The following is a 17,477-nucleotide window of genomic DNA, read 5'->3' on the forward strand; positions in this document are numbered from 1 at the left end:
CTTACTAAGAGCCTGTAAAAATAGACATTCAGTCAGATATTATGCTGCATTGCTGGTCAGAGATAACCTACAGAGACCGGATGCCATGAAGAAGAGGTGTGGGCATCATAAGCTCCAGTGATGCTCAGTAATAGATCATTTCTGTTTACTAAATTGGCTGAGCTCTGCAGGCAGTTTTGCTGGTTAACGCAGTTAAAACTGTCTCATCTTTGTTTACAGAAAAAAGCCAAAGCTTCCAAATGTTACACTGATCCACACAACATAAAATGTTTAAAAATATTTATAGAAAATTATTAAACTATTTAATTTTATAATCTTGCAGAGAAACAAGATAAAGAGTCTACAATCTGTGAGACTTGAGATCACCAAAGTCATGGCCGTCTGTACCAAATTACAAGACCTGGTGGAATTATTGGAAAAGTCAGAGGGTCACTAGGAGTCAGGAAGATACATCATCTGGGAACTATGAATGTTTGTACAAAACTTTGTGCCAGTGCATCTGATAGATATTGAGAAATGTGTAAGTGTGTAAGTGAACACTTTAACCTCATGGTGGCACTAAATAAAAAGTCAGCCGCTCACCTAAATTAATAGAACTCAACCGTGAATATCTGTAGCAAATTTCATGGCAATCCATTTGACAGTTATGGAGACATTTCTCTCAGAACGTCATCGTCATGGTGGCCCCATAGGGAGAATCAGGTCTTTATGTTCCATCATCTGGGAACCAGGAATGTGTGAAATTTCATGGCAGTACATCCAACAGTTGTTAATATGCCAATGTAGCTGAGGTGCTCCCCATCTGACATGATGTAAGAACTACTTGACCCCCCCCAAATCATGATGAACTCCAGAGAGTGAAGACTGTCTAACATTTCAAAATTTATGAGTTTAACAATACCATTTCACAATGATTCCCGCTACCATGCATGTTACATAAATACCATCAATCATTGACACGCTCTCCCAAATAAACCCACAACTAGACAAAAATCACCTAGCTCCACAAGCTGTAATTACGCTCAAGTGGAGGATGCACTGTTGTACCCTGGGGCTGAAGTGGCTCTATAATAAGCTTTCATCAAGAGCCAACTCAAGAACAATGTCCCACATATCAACAAGCAGTGCTCTGCAGTAGCTAGAAAAAGGAAAGGAAGAGGTGATCCTTTCAAAAATACAACACTTTAATCTGTTTATGTTGAGAATGGTAAGAAAAATACAAGATAAAGTTTAGAAATGGATAAACATACAGTGTACATATACAGGCTTTGCAATCATTATGATGCACCCTGTATAATTATACATTAGGATTAAAAACAATCAAACAACTACAAATAAACTATCTGTTCTATGAAAAACTATTTCGATGTTGTCATTCTCTTCCACTTTTGCGTTTAGTGGATATGTGTTAACATTAAGCAACCCGGAAAAAATGTGCTGACTGAATCAACCAGAAACCACAGCTACACATCTGAACAGGCTATTTCCAGGCCTGCTGCATTCTCTCCTGCTGTAATCTCCACTCTCATACTTTACAGGAAATCTGTGCAGGATGTAACATGTACGAACACATGTACATGATCACCGAGGTTCCACCGTCAGCTGTCCTCTTGAATTCTCTACCAAGAGTGACAAGTGCGGCCATGACCTCCTGGCTTCTGACCTCTGACCTCAGAGTCTCAGGTACGTTACCTAAGAACAACAGACAAAAGTTAAGAAGAGTTAAAAATCTATGTGGACACTTGCGACACATGACAATGAAATAAAAATAATTAAACTTTTTTCTTTTTTAAACTCCAGTCTGTACTGTACAGTGAGGATTTCTGCTTCCCAAAGCACAGATGCACCGGATCTCAACGGTCTGCAGATAGGCACAGCGACACATTATCTGCAATTAACGTCTTCAAACAACGAAAAAAATAAACCACAGGTGGTAGAGTTTTAATCAACTTCAAAAACACACATTCACATAAACAAAGCCCAGAAAATAAATCAGCTCAGCTCTATCCTCCCTCTCTCTCTCTCTTCCTCCATCTGCTATTCCTGGGTGTTTGCCTGCTGCAGACAATGGCTGCGCTCCACTGAGGGCTCTATATTGGAATGATGGATGAGGGCATTTGCCTCACTCAAGGCCCTGTCTTCTCCGTTCCCATGCCAATGTCTGCTCACCACTCGAGCGCATCAATGGTAATTCATACAAATGATAACAAACGGCATCTAGAGGGGAGCTGTGGCTAAAACAACTCTGAGTCCCAGATAAAGAAGACAAAGAGTGATAAGGAACCACAGCAATCAGATGGAGGAAAGAAGCTGGCTTGTGGTGAAAGGGTTGCTGGGTCAAGGTGGGAAAATGAAGGAGCAGAAAGCGTGCATGCTCTCCTCTCCCTTGACAAGCTACCGTTGAGCAAGGCAGAAAACCCAAAACACCTCCTGTGGAGTTGCACTGTTGCTGACACTAGATTGTTCTTCGGCTTCAAAGAAAAGAAGCAAATCCAGAATATCTGTCAAAATGAGTCGTCTGGCTTATCTCAGTAATTGCCCACATATGGATGGTAAGGTAAGTTACTGGCAGGGCTAATTCTGGACTAAGTGGTGGTTCCCAAACTGTGCAACATCACCGGTGAACTCTGAGCTCCACGCCAGCTGGCTGAAGGCCCAGCTGATAAGATGAGTCATGGAAACAACTAACATATGATCAGAAGACTCACTATTTTCCACTTGCTCCTGGTGAGTACTTTTTTTTTTTTGGAATCAATTGTTTATATTATGAGAAGCCACACAATAAAAGGTTCTCAGATAGTTTTTGTTCGACAGTGTTAAATTTACATGAAGGTCTTTAAACTGGCGGGGATGCTGACAGTAGGTCTGCCCAGAACACTTGATGATGATAATATGCTTGAGGGTGTTACGGTTCTTTTGATCTCAATGGAATTCTTTGAGCTTTAGCACAGTGAAAAATAAAATACCACTGCAAAAACCTTGAAAATAATACATCTAGCTGCATCAAGCGATTACATTTGGTAGTTTTATTTTCCATCTCTACACAACAGCTCTTTAGTTAAAGGGACTTTACAGAGGAGGGGTTAACGTCTGGGTATTAAAGGTACTGAGACAATGACAAGAGGCTGGTGTGAGGAAGTCTTTTGAGCAAACACACACTCTTTGATGCTTGGTGCCAGGGGCTCTGTTATCATAGCACTCCAAATCTGGCAAGCGGCACACAGTATATTTCTTCAGACGTGAGGAGAAAGAGAGAAAGAGGTGTGGAAAAGTAGAACATGACGAAAGAAACACGCTGCTGCTGCTCCACAGAATATTAAACTCAAAGGAGTCTCCTGCAGTTCAGGCAGATACGAGAGACAGACAAGGATACAGTCCTGCCAAAATGAACTGAGCCACTGACCTATATAATGATGCGTTCTATTATCATCCTTGGGCGTGCGTCCACCCCACCCCGAGGACGTGATCCAAATTTTAAAAAAAGGAACCACAACAATTGGTTCTGAATCGGGGACACATGAACAGATTACTACCTTCAAGATGTTGAGAGTTCAACACTGCACCACCACTACACTACCTCAAGCAGTCAGTAAATGGAGCTGTCATCAAGTTATTATTAGAGTGAATGATGTTACACAGTTGTTGAGTGCACAAATGATTAATGAGGAGCAGTCTCTTACCTGCTGTACGACATATTTTAATGTTGTAACTTATCAAGCCTTCTTCCAGTTGGCTTCTGTAAACTAAGACGTGTAAGTGAGAAGTGTCTAAAACCTATTTAGCAAGCTAGCACAGAAGTTGAAACAGTCAGCTAAAGGTAATGAATAAATAAACAATTAGCTAATAGAGGATAAACTGTTGGCAATGGGTAGTTGAAAAGTCCAGCTTCCGCTCAAGGTGGTAGGGGTGAGAATGCAAACTTGACCAAACCATCCAATACATAACCAATGTAGTATTTATCCCTCGTACACTAAAGATCTATTTTAAATGTATCATTCACCATCATTCACCAACACTGACGCAGAACAGAAGTAATTCATTTCGGCAAAGTGCAGTCGTTCCTGGTGCAACGCTGCTTGGACTGAGGAAAGGCTGAGGCAATGTATGATCAGTACTTCACTGTAAAACGCTGGATCACTTTTTGGATCAGCTCCTGTCTGACGTACATGTCGTCTCTGTGGGAGCGAGGAGGAGATTAATGAGGTGAGCTGGAGTGGGGGGGGGGCTTGTCTGTTCTCACGCTCAAGAGTGACACTTGGAGCGGGAACTACTTTACACCCCATTACACTGGCAGGCCCAGGGATGGAGGGCGGGAAACACAGCAGCACAGACAAAACTAGACATTCCACATGCGGCATAATAACAGGCTGGGTTATGGTGCAGGCTTTGATCTACTCACAGAGACTGAAATCAAACTAAAAAAAACACACACACACCCAGTTCATCACAGCTGCAAAGCTGTGTCATTGTGCTGTGATAGTTGGAGCTGGAGCTCATTTAAGGCACTAATAAGAAAAAAAGTGTATTGGCCACTTAGTGAGATTCTGGCCTCTTCCTGGCTTTTTTTCCATGGCAGACGTTTTGACTTAGCAGCATGATGGCTCCAGTCTATTTAAGTGTCCCTGTAAGTCATGACAGTGAGCCAGCACACACTATACCACGGCCCTGAAAGTGTAGCAGCTAAATGGAACACAGCTGTCAGTAATTTCATTATTTAATTCTATTCTTTTATTGTATTTCCGACTGTATGCAGAGTTTCAGTTCAGTTTTACTGAAATAGTCTACTAGGACATTTAAATGGAAACAAACCATTGTTAATGTTATTCCAGTTGTGAGTCAAAGTTCCTGCGGTGAAAAAAGTCCAGTATTGCTTACATGAGCAGTGCCAGAGTCAGATGTTTAGACAACGAATCCCTCACTCAACCCAGTTATACAGGCCACACCCCTTTATTCTTTCATTGCAGTTTTAGACTACAACTGTGCACAACTGTGAGAAGTACAGTAAAGCTGGAGTTCCTACGCACAGAGGTCAGTTTCTTTCTGTTATACTCGCATGAAGTGTGTTTACTCTTTCTTTCAAAAATCAACATCCTTGATGCTGGATGCGTTGTTGAGATTTGGGAGGTGTGTGCTTTGGCTCCTCTACGAGCCGCTGCGACTTACGGTTATCCATAACATCCTTGCTCCTCTCAGGAGGGACTGACTTTTGCTCACTTGAGCCGTCAACAGCCATCAGTAGGAGAACCACAGCTCACAACTCCCTTCCTCTTTGTTCCACTTCTTCTCACATATCTTCATTTCGTCATCTCCAGCAGATGTAACTCATTATAAGTCTCCAGACTGCCGTCCCGCTGCATGCTGGTCCCCCCCCCCCCCCCCCCCGTGACACTCTGGGTGCCGGAGTGTTTTCCAAACAGTGCTTAAAACACAAAGTCTCAGACGCTCTCAGATCATCTCCGGTAACTCTAGCTGGTCATACGATCACATTACCTTCCCCTCCTCTGCTGCCTATAGCACAACAGGCTTCTACTATCAGGAAGTGTTCAAGTGTGTCAATTTATCACACTCTTTATACTGCGGTACCCGCCAGACAGGATACTGTGTCCTATGTCTGGGTCGCTCTATCTGTAGCCTTCTCCATTTCAGTGCCTTATTTAACCCCCTGTCTGCTGCTTGTCATGTTGTTACCTCATCATCTGACCACAATGTGTAAGAGAAACAAGAGAGTGAAGCTACAGAAAGCACTTTATAATAACAACAGATAATTAGCAATAGCAATCTGGTGGAAATGAACCCTTTATTCCTAATTCCATTTCCTTTATGAGGACATAATGCTCAGTTTCAACTTTGAAATTGTGTTAATCCAACAAGACAGACCACAGATGGAAGTTAAATAATAATACAGTCTCAGTTTACTCTGACATTATATGAGTTTAGGAAGTTTTATCATTCTCATTCATTGCACAGATTGGATTTTGCCGTAGGCGTAAAGGCAGGTAACTTAGCCGTATGGCAAGAGCAATTATAAACTCACACCCTTTCCACAGGCCAGGTAGAGCCTGCTTTAGCTGCTTTAGCTTTTTGTGGCAATATGTAAAGTTAGAGGAGGAACATCAGAACATTATTATCAAACCATCTGTGAAGCCTTGGTATAACTGACCGCTCACTAACCTGCGTCTTCCTCAGTTACTGTTGCTACAATTCCTGCTGCTATGTTAAGCTTTCAATTTCCACGGTACACAGGCTGTTTCTGATGATAATGGTGGCAGGTTTACCACTCCAAATTATTTCAAACAATGGGCCTGTGGGACTGTAGACAGAGTTAGACAAAAGCAGGCTCATTTCTAGCTGAGGTGGCAACTGTTATGAGCAGATTTGACAAGCCAAACAAAGTTAATTACGCCGGCAGGCTGAAGAGGACCAAACATACCACAGTAAGGTAACAGGGTCAGATTTTGATCTGCATTATCGTAGCCAACAGCAGTCCATTAAAATATACCTGGAAACGTGCCAATTCCAGTCCTCAGGACTGGCTCTGGACATCTCTAATATGTTATTTTTTCATTGCAAGGAAGGCCTTCAACTGAACACCCCTGTCTAGGTTGACAGACTGATCTTTCTGCTCAAAGATCCGCTCGCTGTTTATTATTTTTTATTGTTTTTTAGCAGACAGAAAACTGGTAGCAGTCACTTCCTAAACTTTCTGAGCAGGAAGTGGAGGATAATGGTGCTAATTACCCCTGTCACTATGTTTAAAACAGCTTGGAGAATAGAGTTGTCAGCAAAGTTAACACCTCCTATTTTCCAGTCAAGTCTCTTCCTCGGCAGCTTGGGCTAAATATACACATTTTGCACAATTACAGGTGCATAGAAGCTAGAATAAGGCTGACAAAAGCAAAACCTTACATTTGATCCACATAATCCCTAAAGCGAAGCTGGTAACTGAAAGCTCTGAATCATGAAATTAATTAAGGTGGGCTAAAAACGCTGTCAAGCTCTGGTGAATAATGGAAAACCAAGGTGCTGTAAGTAAGAAGCGTGTGAAATAATTGATTGCTGTCAGCTAAAAGTGTTACTGTTGTGCTGCTAATACAGCTTTTTACGAAAGGTGAAGATGAATTAGAAGACTTTCAGCGGCTTGTGTTGCAGTTTCGGGGTAAGCATTTTAGAAATAATCAAAACATATTCGTCTATGCCTAGAATCAACATGCCTTAGTCATCATCCGTTGTCCATCATAGTGCATAGAGCCTGTCTCACCTTATAGGACCTCATGCAACGCATTGACGCAGGAAGTGTAGAGTTGCTGTCTTCTATCACTTGCAGCAGCTCCTCACATACCTTCAGCGGCAGCACCACAGGATGTCCAATGGCACTGACCTCCCAACTAGTTACGATGCTGAAAACACACACGTACACAGAGTATGAGTGATTTATAGTGACTGACAGAGAATGACGCAATCAAGATGATGCCCAGAAATAGCTGCTGTAAATCTCATGATGAAGCATTCGCCCTGCCATTTTTTTTTTTAATTAAGTAGTTTTAAAGTGCAAACTGAACTGGATAACTGAGGATCCAGAAAAGTGGATTGATGTATGCGTGGCATCAATCTGTGAGCATGATGGTCTGCACGGGGACTAAAAGAAGAGGCGACTGAAAAGAGAAGAGGAGGAGTGGTTGAGAGAAGAAAGATTGATGCTCTGTCAGTGTGTGGTGCTGATCCAGTTTGTTTGGGTGACATTTAGCCATCTGTGCAGTTCCTGAGAGGGAAAAGTCTTCTCGAAGTTTTGGCAGCTCTACTGAAGACATCACACTAAAGAAACATAACTGCTTTAGCATTGTTTACATGCACGGAAAACTTGCTATTAGCCACTCAACAACTCAGGTCTTAAGGTCTGGCTAAGCTGTTTACTTAGCAAATCTAATCAAGATATGATGTGTACATATTCACACAAACCAATCTACACCACAATTCTTGGTGCATGGTCATGTAGTTAATGTCGTCTACGGAAGGATTTGATTGATCACATATTAGAATTAATTCTATGGAAACAAAGTTTCCCATATAATTTCCATTAGGCTCAATTTCCATATCTATGAGGCCTCCTGTTTCCCATTGTACCGGACTGTGATGGCGCCTGCAACTTCCACTCAACTCATAATCAAGTCACTGCCAGTAGTGACAAGCGTAATCCACTTAGGCATTGGCTCACTGATTCTGCAGCCAATTATTGGCAGTTTTAACAACACGTGCTTGCAACTTCTGGCTGCAGTCGACTGCAACCGACTGTATCCTGAATAAGAGGGCCATCGTCCTGGGAGTTCAGCTCCCCAGGCATAACATTTAATTTAAAAGTGTCAGAGATGAGTGATGAAGGATGAATAGTAAATTGTGTAGGGGGAAATGGAGGCGTGAGTAACACCAGCATTTAGCTTTAAGAGAGAAATGACACAAGAAGGTGAAATTTAAAAAAAAAAAAAAAAAAAAAAGCACCTGCTAAAATGTGAAGCACCTTAAAGCTAAGACGCTAATGTGAAGTCTGTTTTCTGATAGATGAGGAATCAGGGATCAATTTAATGTAGGTTTAAACATAAATTAGCAAGGACGATATATCATCTGATATTTGCTTGTTTCAAATACATCGGTATTTGAATAAATGTCTATCGACAGTTAAGTAACAAGAAATTGCTATACAGTTATATCAAAGATGTGTCTGAGATGGTCTAGAAACAGTGCCACCATTACATAGTTTTTCTAATAGACACCAATGGCAAAAGACGTTTTTTTATTCCATCTCCAATGGATAATGTTGCACCAGCAACTTCACACTGTTTTCCACGCATCGCTCAGCTCACACAGTTTATCATGTAATTCAAATGGACTCTTACGGCTTTGACTGAGAAGACAAGCTTCTCCGCTTTCATGTGATTTTTGCCTCCAATTACCCTTTCTCCATCAGTCAGCCGGTGGGCCTGTCAGTATGGTAGAAACAACAAAACTTCCCTGTTCTGCCTTCACTCTATCTGGCTGCAGGGAGGAGGAGGAGGAGGAGGAGGAGGGAAAAACACTGAGTGCTGATTCAGTTGAAAATAATGAGGGTGGAAGGCTCTTCCAGTGGGGTACTGCTGTACTGAGCACGGAGAACCACATGCAGCACATCCACCTACACCTCTCTAATGCATCGCAGCAAGGTACACAGCCTCTCTCCAGTCAAAACATCCCTTGCATGTGCAACAATCACGAGCGTGGTTCATGCATCCGACAACTTCTGAGACGATAAACACCTTTGATGGCAATCTCATTTGCAGAGTAACAGACAATTACGTCTGAGAGGGGACCCCTGAGCACGAAGTGTTCTATTAAGACCCAAAATCTGTTCGCCAACAAAGTGGTCTTTCATCATTCGAGACAGCTTGTGATTGAGAGTGTGCGTGGGAAAGATGAAAGGATAAGATTAAGAAGAGGAAAACAAAGCTTAAAGGGTGGTGGGGGGAGAGAGATGATGGAGAGCTTGGAGCGGTGGAGGAGGATGCGGTTGAGTGTCTTTCCTTACTCTCTCTGTTGGACGCCTGTGTCGGAGCAGACGACGTAGAGGAGTTTCAGGGCTCTGGCAGCTCTGGTTGATGGACTGTGAAGAGCGGGAGAACTGATAGACCTCTCACCCTGGACACACGTCTCTGGGACTGACGCTACGATGGAGTCGCTGTTCAGCAGCCAGAGCTGCAGGAGGAGCAGACAGGTCGGTTAACACTTGAGATACACTTGCTCGGCGTCACATGGGCGAGGAATCACGCTCCATTACATAAACTCCATGCACCTACGCAAGCTGACTGGGGTCAGAGTAATAATCTGGGCCTTTTACTGACCCTCATGTTCTGCTCGAGGAAGCTCAATACACATATTTAACATTGTTTTGTCGCTTTAAGATTTCACAATTTATCCCAATTTTATGAACATTGTTTTTAAAAGTGATGATGAAAGTCAGACAAAAAGAAACACATTATTTTTTTTCTCATACAGCAGTGGAGAGTGTGGGACTAGGGCTAAACAGCGTGTCATCCACCTCTGATATGATGCAGGGTCATTGATTATATATATATATAAAACCAAAGAACTTTGTCCATTTTGGTCTAAATTCACACGAGATCGATTATATAGTTTCTATCCTGAGTTTTAATGTCCCGCAGTTTAAATCCTGCCAATTCTGTCCTCAGGATACTCCCTAAGAAAAAAAATGTACTGGACAATTGCAATCTCTTTTTGTTGCAGTGGTGTGTTACTGTTGTTTTCCAAAGAGCCACTTGTAATAATCCATGTGTAGCTGATTTTAAAGAGGCTAAAAGCCTGGCTCAACAACTCTAACAAATCACAGTCAATCAGCTTTTTATATCGCTATCTGAGTCTATTTTTTACTGAAACGTCACTTTTTATGTTTTTCTGTTACCAATAAAAAGGCTTTTCCATCAGGAGTTTGGACGGAGAAGTGGAAGGTGCTCAGTGAGTTAGACAGCTCCAACAGTCTGACTGCTACTGTCCTTTCCAAGAAGAGAGATCTGTCCAAAAGAGACGACGTTAAATCATTTACAAATTTTGTCTTCATAGTGCATATTATTGTTCAGTCATTTAACCTTATTACCAACAGAATTATGGTACAGCGACTTTTGGCAAAATGACACAGTTTTCATGCCTTCCTCTCTTTTCAAACGCCTCCATGATAAAGTTATGTTACTTTTTATGGTTATGCGTATGTGCAAGACAAATTTTGAAGATGGCATCTGGAGTCAAATAATGCAGCTCGTCATTAAGTTCATGCACAGTGAAATGTGTTTTTTAAAACTGATTAAAAAGAAATCAAACATCGTGAAACACTCTACGCTCGTGCAAAATCTTTAAATTATTCAAACTTGCACAAAGGGAAATGCGGTTATTAAAATGTTTGATTTAGAGCTAAAATTGTAAGAGTGTGATTATTTTTGAAAAAGCTTGAACACAGTGTTGATATTTCCCCAAAGTTTCAGCACAATCCAATCAGTGCTGTGTCAGATATTGGGTGAGACTGACATACAAATGAAGCAGAACTGATTAACAGTCCCGGTGCTGATTTTATTGTGAAGGACAAAAATACAGCCACAATGATTAACCTAGAAAGACTGTGTGTGACTTCATTTTCTCTCCTACATCTCTGGTGTGTAACAGCCACACTTTATTTATTTTCCTCTAAAACAGTTTGGTTTAACAGCTACAGTTTCCTAATTATCACCACTAGAAGCTTGGATTAAAAACCTGCCTGTGAAGTGAAGCTTCTGGCTTTCTGTCTCCCACTGCCAGCTCCACCACCACCTGTGTGATGTACAGTTTCAGCGTCCCTGTGAGATACAACAGAAAAAGGCTCAGACACGCAACTGAAAATGAAATGTTTATCGGTGAAAATCTGTTTGAATGATATGTACCTGGTGCAACAGCCTCTCCCAGCACTGAAGAGCAGCTTTTACAGGAGACAAGCGCCAGTCGACGGCAGAGTTTCTGTATGGAACAAAGGTAAAAACCAGAAAACACACACACATGTTTTTAACTGGTAGCTTTTTCAATAGCCTCTGTAACCAGGGTGGAAGGCATGAGAGGAGGAGCGGCATATAAGGTGAGCAGATTGTCATTTGTTCTCCTGCTCTTTCTATTTCTCTTAGCTTCAGTCATGCACAGAGTGCCGCTCGTGCTGAGAATGACTAATAGAAAAAAGTTTGACTTCACTGATGCAGCTGTCTAAGGATTGAGTGTCTGTCTGGGTGAGTGTATTTCATGATGACATGACTATAAATCCAATCTTTGTGTTTTAAATATATATTTTATTGACCATTTAGTGCCACCACCACATCCTCCATCACTACAGTAAGAGTTTTCCTGCTATAATTCTTCCACTTTCCTTCAGACTTTTTTTGTCTCTCAAATACTCTTAATTTTCTAGGAATTCCATAAAGGGTGCAGATCCTGAAACGCTGTTGACAAAGAGGATTTGTCTTCCCGCTAAAGCAACAAACCATCGCTTTCCTGTGCATGTCCCTCACCTTTGGATCTTGACTGTCCTCTGAGCCAACAGGGCTCACTTCCTCTGTGAGAGCCTGATCACAGCTGTCATCTCTGGCTAGAAGGAGGAAGGTGTCGCCCAGTAAACAATCCTCTGCTCTGGGCAGCAACTTCTTGTTAGCGAACGGATCAGGGTGGCAACACCAGTCGTCCACAATGGCGTTCCAGTTTCCATTAGGGAGAGGAAGAACTCGCTTAAACACTCTGAAGGAGAGAAAAAAAAAAGAAAAAGCTGTTACAGGTTTTCCTTCTTTCATTCTCCATGTGGAAATTGAATTAATTGGTTCTTGCTGCAGTGGGAGCTTTTATCTCTCAATAAGCACAGAGTTCTCTGAGGATCAGAGAAGGTCAAAACCTAAAAGGAGAAAAATCAGACAAAAAAGGAATTCAAATCAAACCAGAGAATGAGGTGAACAGGTCATACAAAAATATCTAAATGTTTACTCATTAGCTCCTTAAAATGCACATAAGAGATTCATTTTAAAGTTTTTTTTTGTTAAACTATTAGTAAAACGGTTACGTTTTTACACCCAGCAATTATAAAGCAACATTAACGTTCATTTGAAGTCATGTTTTGGTCCAGTATTTACTCTCCTTTTAGCCCTGCCTTGGTTTCCTCTAACTCCTTTTAGCATTTGGTGGCTCTTTAGCCACTAAACGCTCCATTGTGCTTCACCAGCTAGATGCCAACTTGTCTTTCTGTTGTTTGATGCTGGGACGGTAGTGTACAGTGGGTTTATCAGAGCTTTTTTTTGATGAAAACAGCTTCCTGCTACTGGAAATGGGGTTGATAAGAGCGTGGGCCCTAAAACCAAAACAATGGGCTGAAAGATATTCAAAAAAGCTTGCTAGAACTGAGCACTTACTACACACAGTAGTCTAATTCTTATATACACCAAAATACAACAGTCCTGCAGTACACCCTCCCTTTGTGAAGGTTACACTGTTCAGTTTGTGTTTAAACTGTTGATTCAACTGCATTAGACAGAGAGGTGTTTCTCTTATTTAGCCTACCGTCATTGATATAAATGGAGTGGACATATAAATAGGAAAACCTGTCAGTATAATGTAATACAATTCAAGACTCTGTCAACTGAGTGTATGTTTCAGGCTATACAAAGAAAATCTGTGTAGAGGGCACCTTGTGATGGTTGCAGTCAGTGCTATTATTAATACCTCAGAGCAGCAACAACATGGAACATATTGTTACAAAGCACAATGAGGCATTATGCTGTTAAAATTAGAACTTTTTCGCCTTGCTGTGAGCTCTCCTCCTGACACCTCTACCTCTCCTAGACCCTGTGGAAAGAAAGTTTTTGGCAACTTTGGGTGGGTTATTGCTGAGGAACATAGCCAGAGGGCAAGGGTCTCGGTAATGCAGCTATTGCAATTTTCAGCATGTCACATTGCTGACCAGAGAAAGCTACAAGCTAAAGGCAATAAGAACAATACCACTGTCCAGCTCAACCACCTCAAGGTAAGAAACACAATTGTTTTTTAATAGGTAGCGCAGACCTTTACGTCACACCGACTCTATAACTCTAACCCAGTCAGTCAGCTCCGGCTCCATCCATCAATTTTTCTTTCTCAGCCTATCACTTCTACCACTGGGTCACACCATCAATAAACACTTGCTCCTCTTCCTGTGGAGGAGGGTGTAAATAAAAACCCATTTCCACTGATGCTCTTCCCCGTCCGTCTCCTCCTCACCTGTCCTCGAGCAGTCTGGTCATGCAGCCCTGGCAGTAGAAGCAATAAGTCTCTTTCGCCCGGAGAGTCTCCATCACGCTGTCAGAGGCCTCTGTGGAGGGCCAAAGGCAAACAAATAAATGAGCCAGATTTGGTGAAAGGGTGGTAACCTTGTACTACAGAGCACAAAATCAATAAAATACTGGGTGGAGAAGGTGGCTTGGCAAGGGAGCGGGCAATCAGTCTGACTTTGATTGTATTTGTCAATGACTGTCCTTAGCTATAACTCTCGTCTTACGCCGGGAGCCACAAGAAAAATCTCAGGAAATGCTAAAAAGATGGAGTTTGGGGATATTATGTAATGACTCTGAGGCGCACTTTTGATGAGATGAGATCAATTCAAAACTTAAAAGGGAGTATTTTCTTGACTCTGATGATCAGTTGCTTGTGGGCCGGTGAGTATCCTGAGAGCAAAATTTACACCTTCGCTGTCTCAAATGACCAAGTGACTCAGTCCAATTAATTCAGAATAGACAGTAAGCCCTAAATAGCTACCAAAAGACTTTGTTCTTGCCTTGGTACAGAGGAGTCTAGCAAAGCAGTGGGGCCTTACACGTGTCTGGATGTGTTTCCACATTCACCCTGGACGTTACCTTCAACTGAGCTTCGCTCAACATTAATGCGCAGCCTGTAATGCAGCTCCTCTTCACTGGATTCTCCCGCGGGTGTTGGAATGCAGGATCCCTGCTCCATGGTGACTCCTGCCGGTAAGGTCAGGGTCAGCTCGCCTCGCAGAGTCCGAATGTGGAGGGATGAATCTCCGCCTGTCACAACCACATCAGCAGGGCTTCTGGCTACATCTTTCCTGTAAAGCAGATAGGAGCAGAGGCTTTACACACAAAGGTTTAACGTAATAAATACAAGATTTATGGCCTGGTTGCAAGATAAGCTGTTATGGGATGGCACCATCATCATCATCCTTTACTGCACTGCTCCACAGTAGCTCTACAGCAATTTACTAAGATTAACCTAGGACTGCAACTAATATTGTTTTATAATTGGTCTATAAAATGTCAGAAATAGTGAAAAATGTACATCACAATTTCCCAGAGCCCGACTTCTTCAAATCTTCTTTTTATTTTTTAATTTTTTAAACTAAAGATATTCATTTAATTACATATGGCAGATTTAATCTGCAATCTGTGAATGTTTAACATTTCAGCTTAGAAAACTACTGAAATTATTCATCAGTTATCAAAAAAGATTGTTTTCTGTCTATCCACTTAATGATCTTAGTGATTTTATAGTCTCTGTTCTTTGTACTAAATGTACAATAAATGAACCAACAAGCCAATGTCCCCAAAATCTGGCAACATCAAATCATATTGTACAAATGAATTTGTTCCCTGTCCAAGACAAATGGATTCAGGAGAATCTTTAATTAGTCAGAGTCTCATACGGTACAGTGATTAATGAATGACCCTTGTTTGCAGAACAAAACGTGTTGTTTTTCAGGTCAGATACTCTGAGTGGAGACAGCATTATAGAAACGAGTCCAGTGACTGTCACACCACTCCCTGCAGAACTGAGCTTAATAGAGTAAAGAACTCTTATAAATAATACCACTACAATCATTAATACCACCTCTGCCTGCTGCTGGGTGATGCTGTCTCAGCTAAAGGAAGTACTGAATAATGACTGAATTCATGGAGGCCACAAGTTGAGTTTTCAACAGAAAATAAACTGGATGCAGGCTGAGCAGCTCCTCTGGTTATAGGGGAGTACTTCAGAGGTTTTTATTACATTTACACTGACAGTCCTGTACAGTCCTACCCTGAATGGTGGTTGCTGTTTTTTTTTTTCATCCCTTTTTCTGAGAAATATTTAACTTACGTTCTCCTAGTCGTCACATAATTTTCAGCCCTATACTATATATAATGAATATAATATTCAGTTGAATAATCTTAAAATAAGATATCTCCCACTGTGCAGTTGGGTACAGAGTCTGTCCTCCACTAAATTCAGTGCATTGTGAGAGTAGAGGACCATGGTTCATTTCACTGCATGATAAATCTCATTGCCCCATCTAGTGTTGTTGTAGGTGTACTACATCCACTTACAGCGAGAAGAGGTGTCCCTTATCAAAGTCTATCTAGGATTTTTGGTGTATATTATACCGTACATGTAAGGTCATTTAAAGGATGATAATGATGTATTAAAAATATATATTTTTTCAAATACAAGTTTACAGTCGGCTTTACAATAATAAAAACAGAAAATACACTATTGATGAGTACAAACTTACAACACTATTAGCTTTCTGGTTTCATGGCATAATTCTCTCAAATTATATTTCATTAGCAATTACAATATGATACCCAGGCTATACTGTGTGAAGCTGGGAGACACTGGATGAACTCCAGTTTCTGGTTGTTATGTGACCCAGGTAAAGTGCTTTTTGCTGGATTTAATGTGCACGTGGTAGTCCCATCAGGACTCCCTGCCTTCTGAAACAACACATCAACATGACGCCCAGCAAAAGTATATTAAGCATTACCAACAAAGAGAATTACCCCTATCAGGGTTATATCATTATATTACAAGCTAATAATAGAAATTGTGTAGCTGTACTTCAATATTATAGTCTGTCAAGGTGAAGCAAATTTAATACTTACAATACATACATAAAATGTTCTGTTGGATGGTTTAATCTATAATGTTGCATGATATTTTATGACTTGATCTGATGTTTTGAGTGTAGGAGATTAATCTGAAAAGTTACTATGGCTGTCAAATAAATGTAGTGGAATAAAAAGTACATATTTTTTATATAGTTTGGAGTAAATGACCACAGCACGTACAATACAATGAAATGCCATAGAACAAAGTGGCGAGACTCAAACTAAAGTTGAAAGGTGGAGTTTTTAATGTCACCGAATCAACAGAAACGTGTGTTTTACGACTGCAGCATCAGCTCACATTTACTGGGCTAAGCTAATGCGCTTAGCTAACATAGCTTGCATTGTAAACTTGCCAATACAAACAGCAACGTCACTTGACTCAAACTGTTTAACCAGTTATCGATTAAAATAGTTACCCGGCAATAACGAGCCCAGTCTGAAGCCTTTTCCTCAGCTCTATGAAGACTCCAACTCCATGTGTTTTGGTTGGGATCTCCAAGCCTGCCATTCTGTTTACACAATGTTCAGAAAGACTGAGAAAGAAATCATCCACTTATTCAAACGCGGTTTGTCTGGGTGACTTTGGACAGTAACTCACTCAAAGTGAAATTAACATAAAGGCATATTTGTCTGATTTAGTTAGATGAATCCAGATGCTGGCGCCTCTCTGCAGCGTGACAATATCACCGGTGTCAAGTATATCATAGTAAGAAATCAACACCCGGTCAGACATTTCAAAGTAATAAAGTCACACCATCCTTTTTTTCATGTTGTGCATGTCCTTGCATTTTCCCCACACAGGTCTACAAACAGTAAACCTTATAGTGGACATTATATGTCTTACTTTAAGGTTATATACTATTTCTATTTAATATTCCAATTGTTTAGGAATATGCACCATGTGAGCACAATTAAAACAATAGATAAGAATAGATTTCGGCTCTAACATCTGAGGGTCCAAATGAAATGAAAGATATCAGAATACATGTTTTCTGCTAAAACAAGTCACACATTCAGATGTCATAC

General features: G+C 41.1%; 1 protein-coding gene across 1 annotated transcript; it reads right to left on the reverse strand.

Annotated features, from left to right (window-relative positions):
• Window positions 1–1,163: 1,163 nt before the first annotated feature.
• On the reverse strand, window positions 1,164–17,132 carry ube3d (ubiquitin protein ligase E3D). Its single transcript, XM_041043468.1, has 10 exons — window positions 16,868–17,132; window positions 14,424–14,635; window positions 13,792–13,882; window positions 12,063–12,285; window positions 11,451–11,523; window positions 11,288–11,366; window positions 10,445–10,553; window positions 9,554–9,720; window positions 7,259–7,397; window positions 1,164–1,692 (listed from the first exon to the last, which is right to left on the reverse strand). Exons 1-10 carry the CDS (start codon window positions 16,957–16,959, stop codon window positions 1,672–1,674), a joined length of 1,206 nt encoding a protein of 401 aa, XP_040899402.1. The 5' UTR covers window positions 16,960–17,132; the 3' UTR covers window positions 1,164–1,671.
• Between the last annotated feature and the right edge of the window lie 345 nt (window positions 17,133–17,477).

This window comes from Toxotes jaculatrix, chromosome 8 (assembly GCF_017976425.1).
Source record: "Toxotes jaculatrix isolate fToxJac2 chromosome 8, fToxJac2.pri, whole genome shotgun sequence".
Lineage (NCBI taxonomy): Eukaryota > Metazoa > Chordata > Actinopteri > Toxotidae > Toxotes > Toxotes jaculatrix.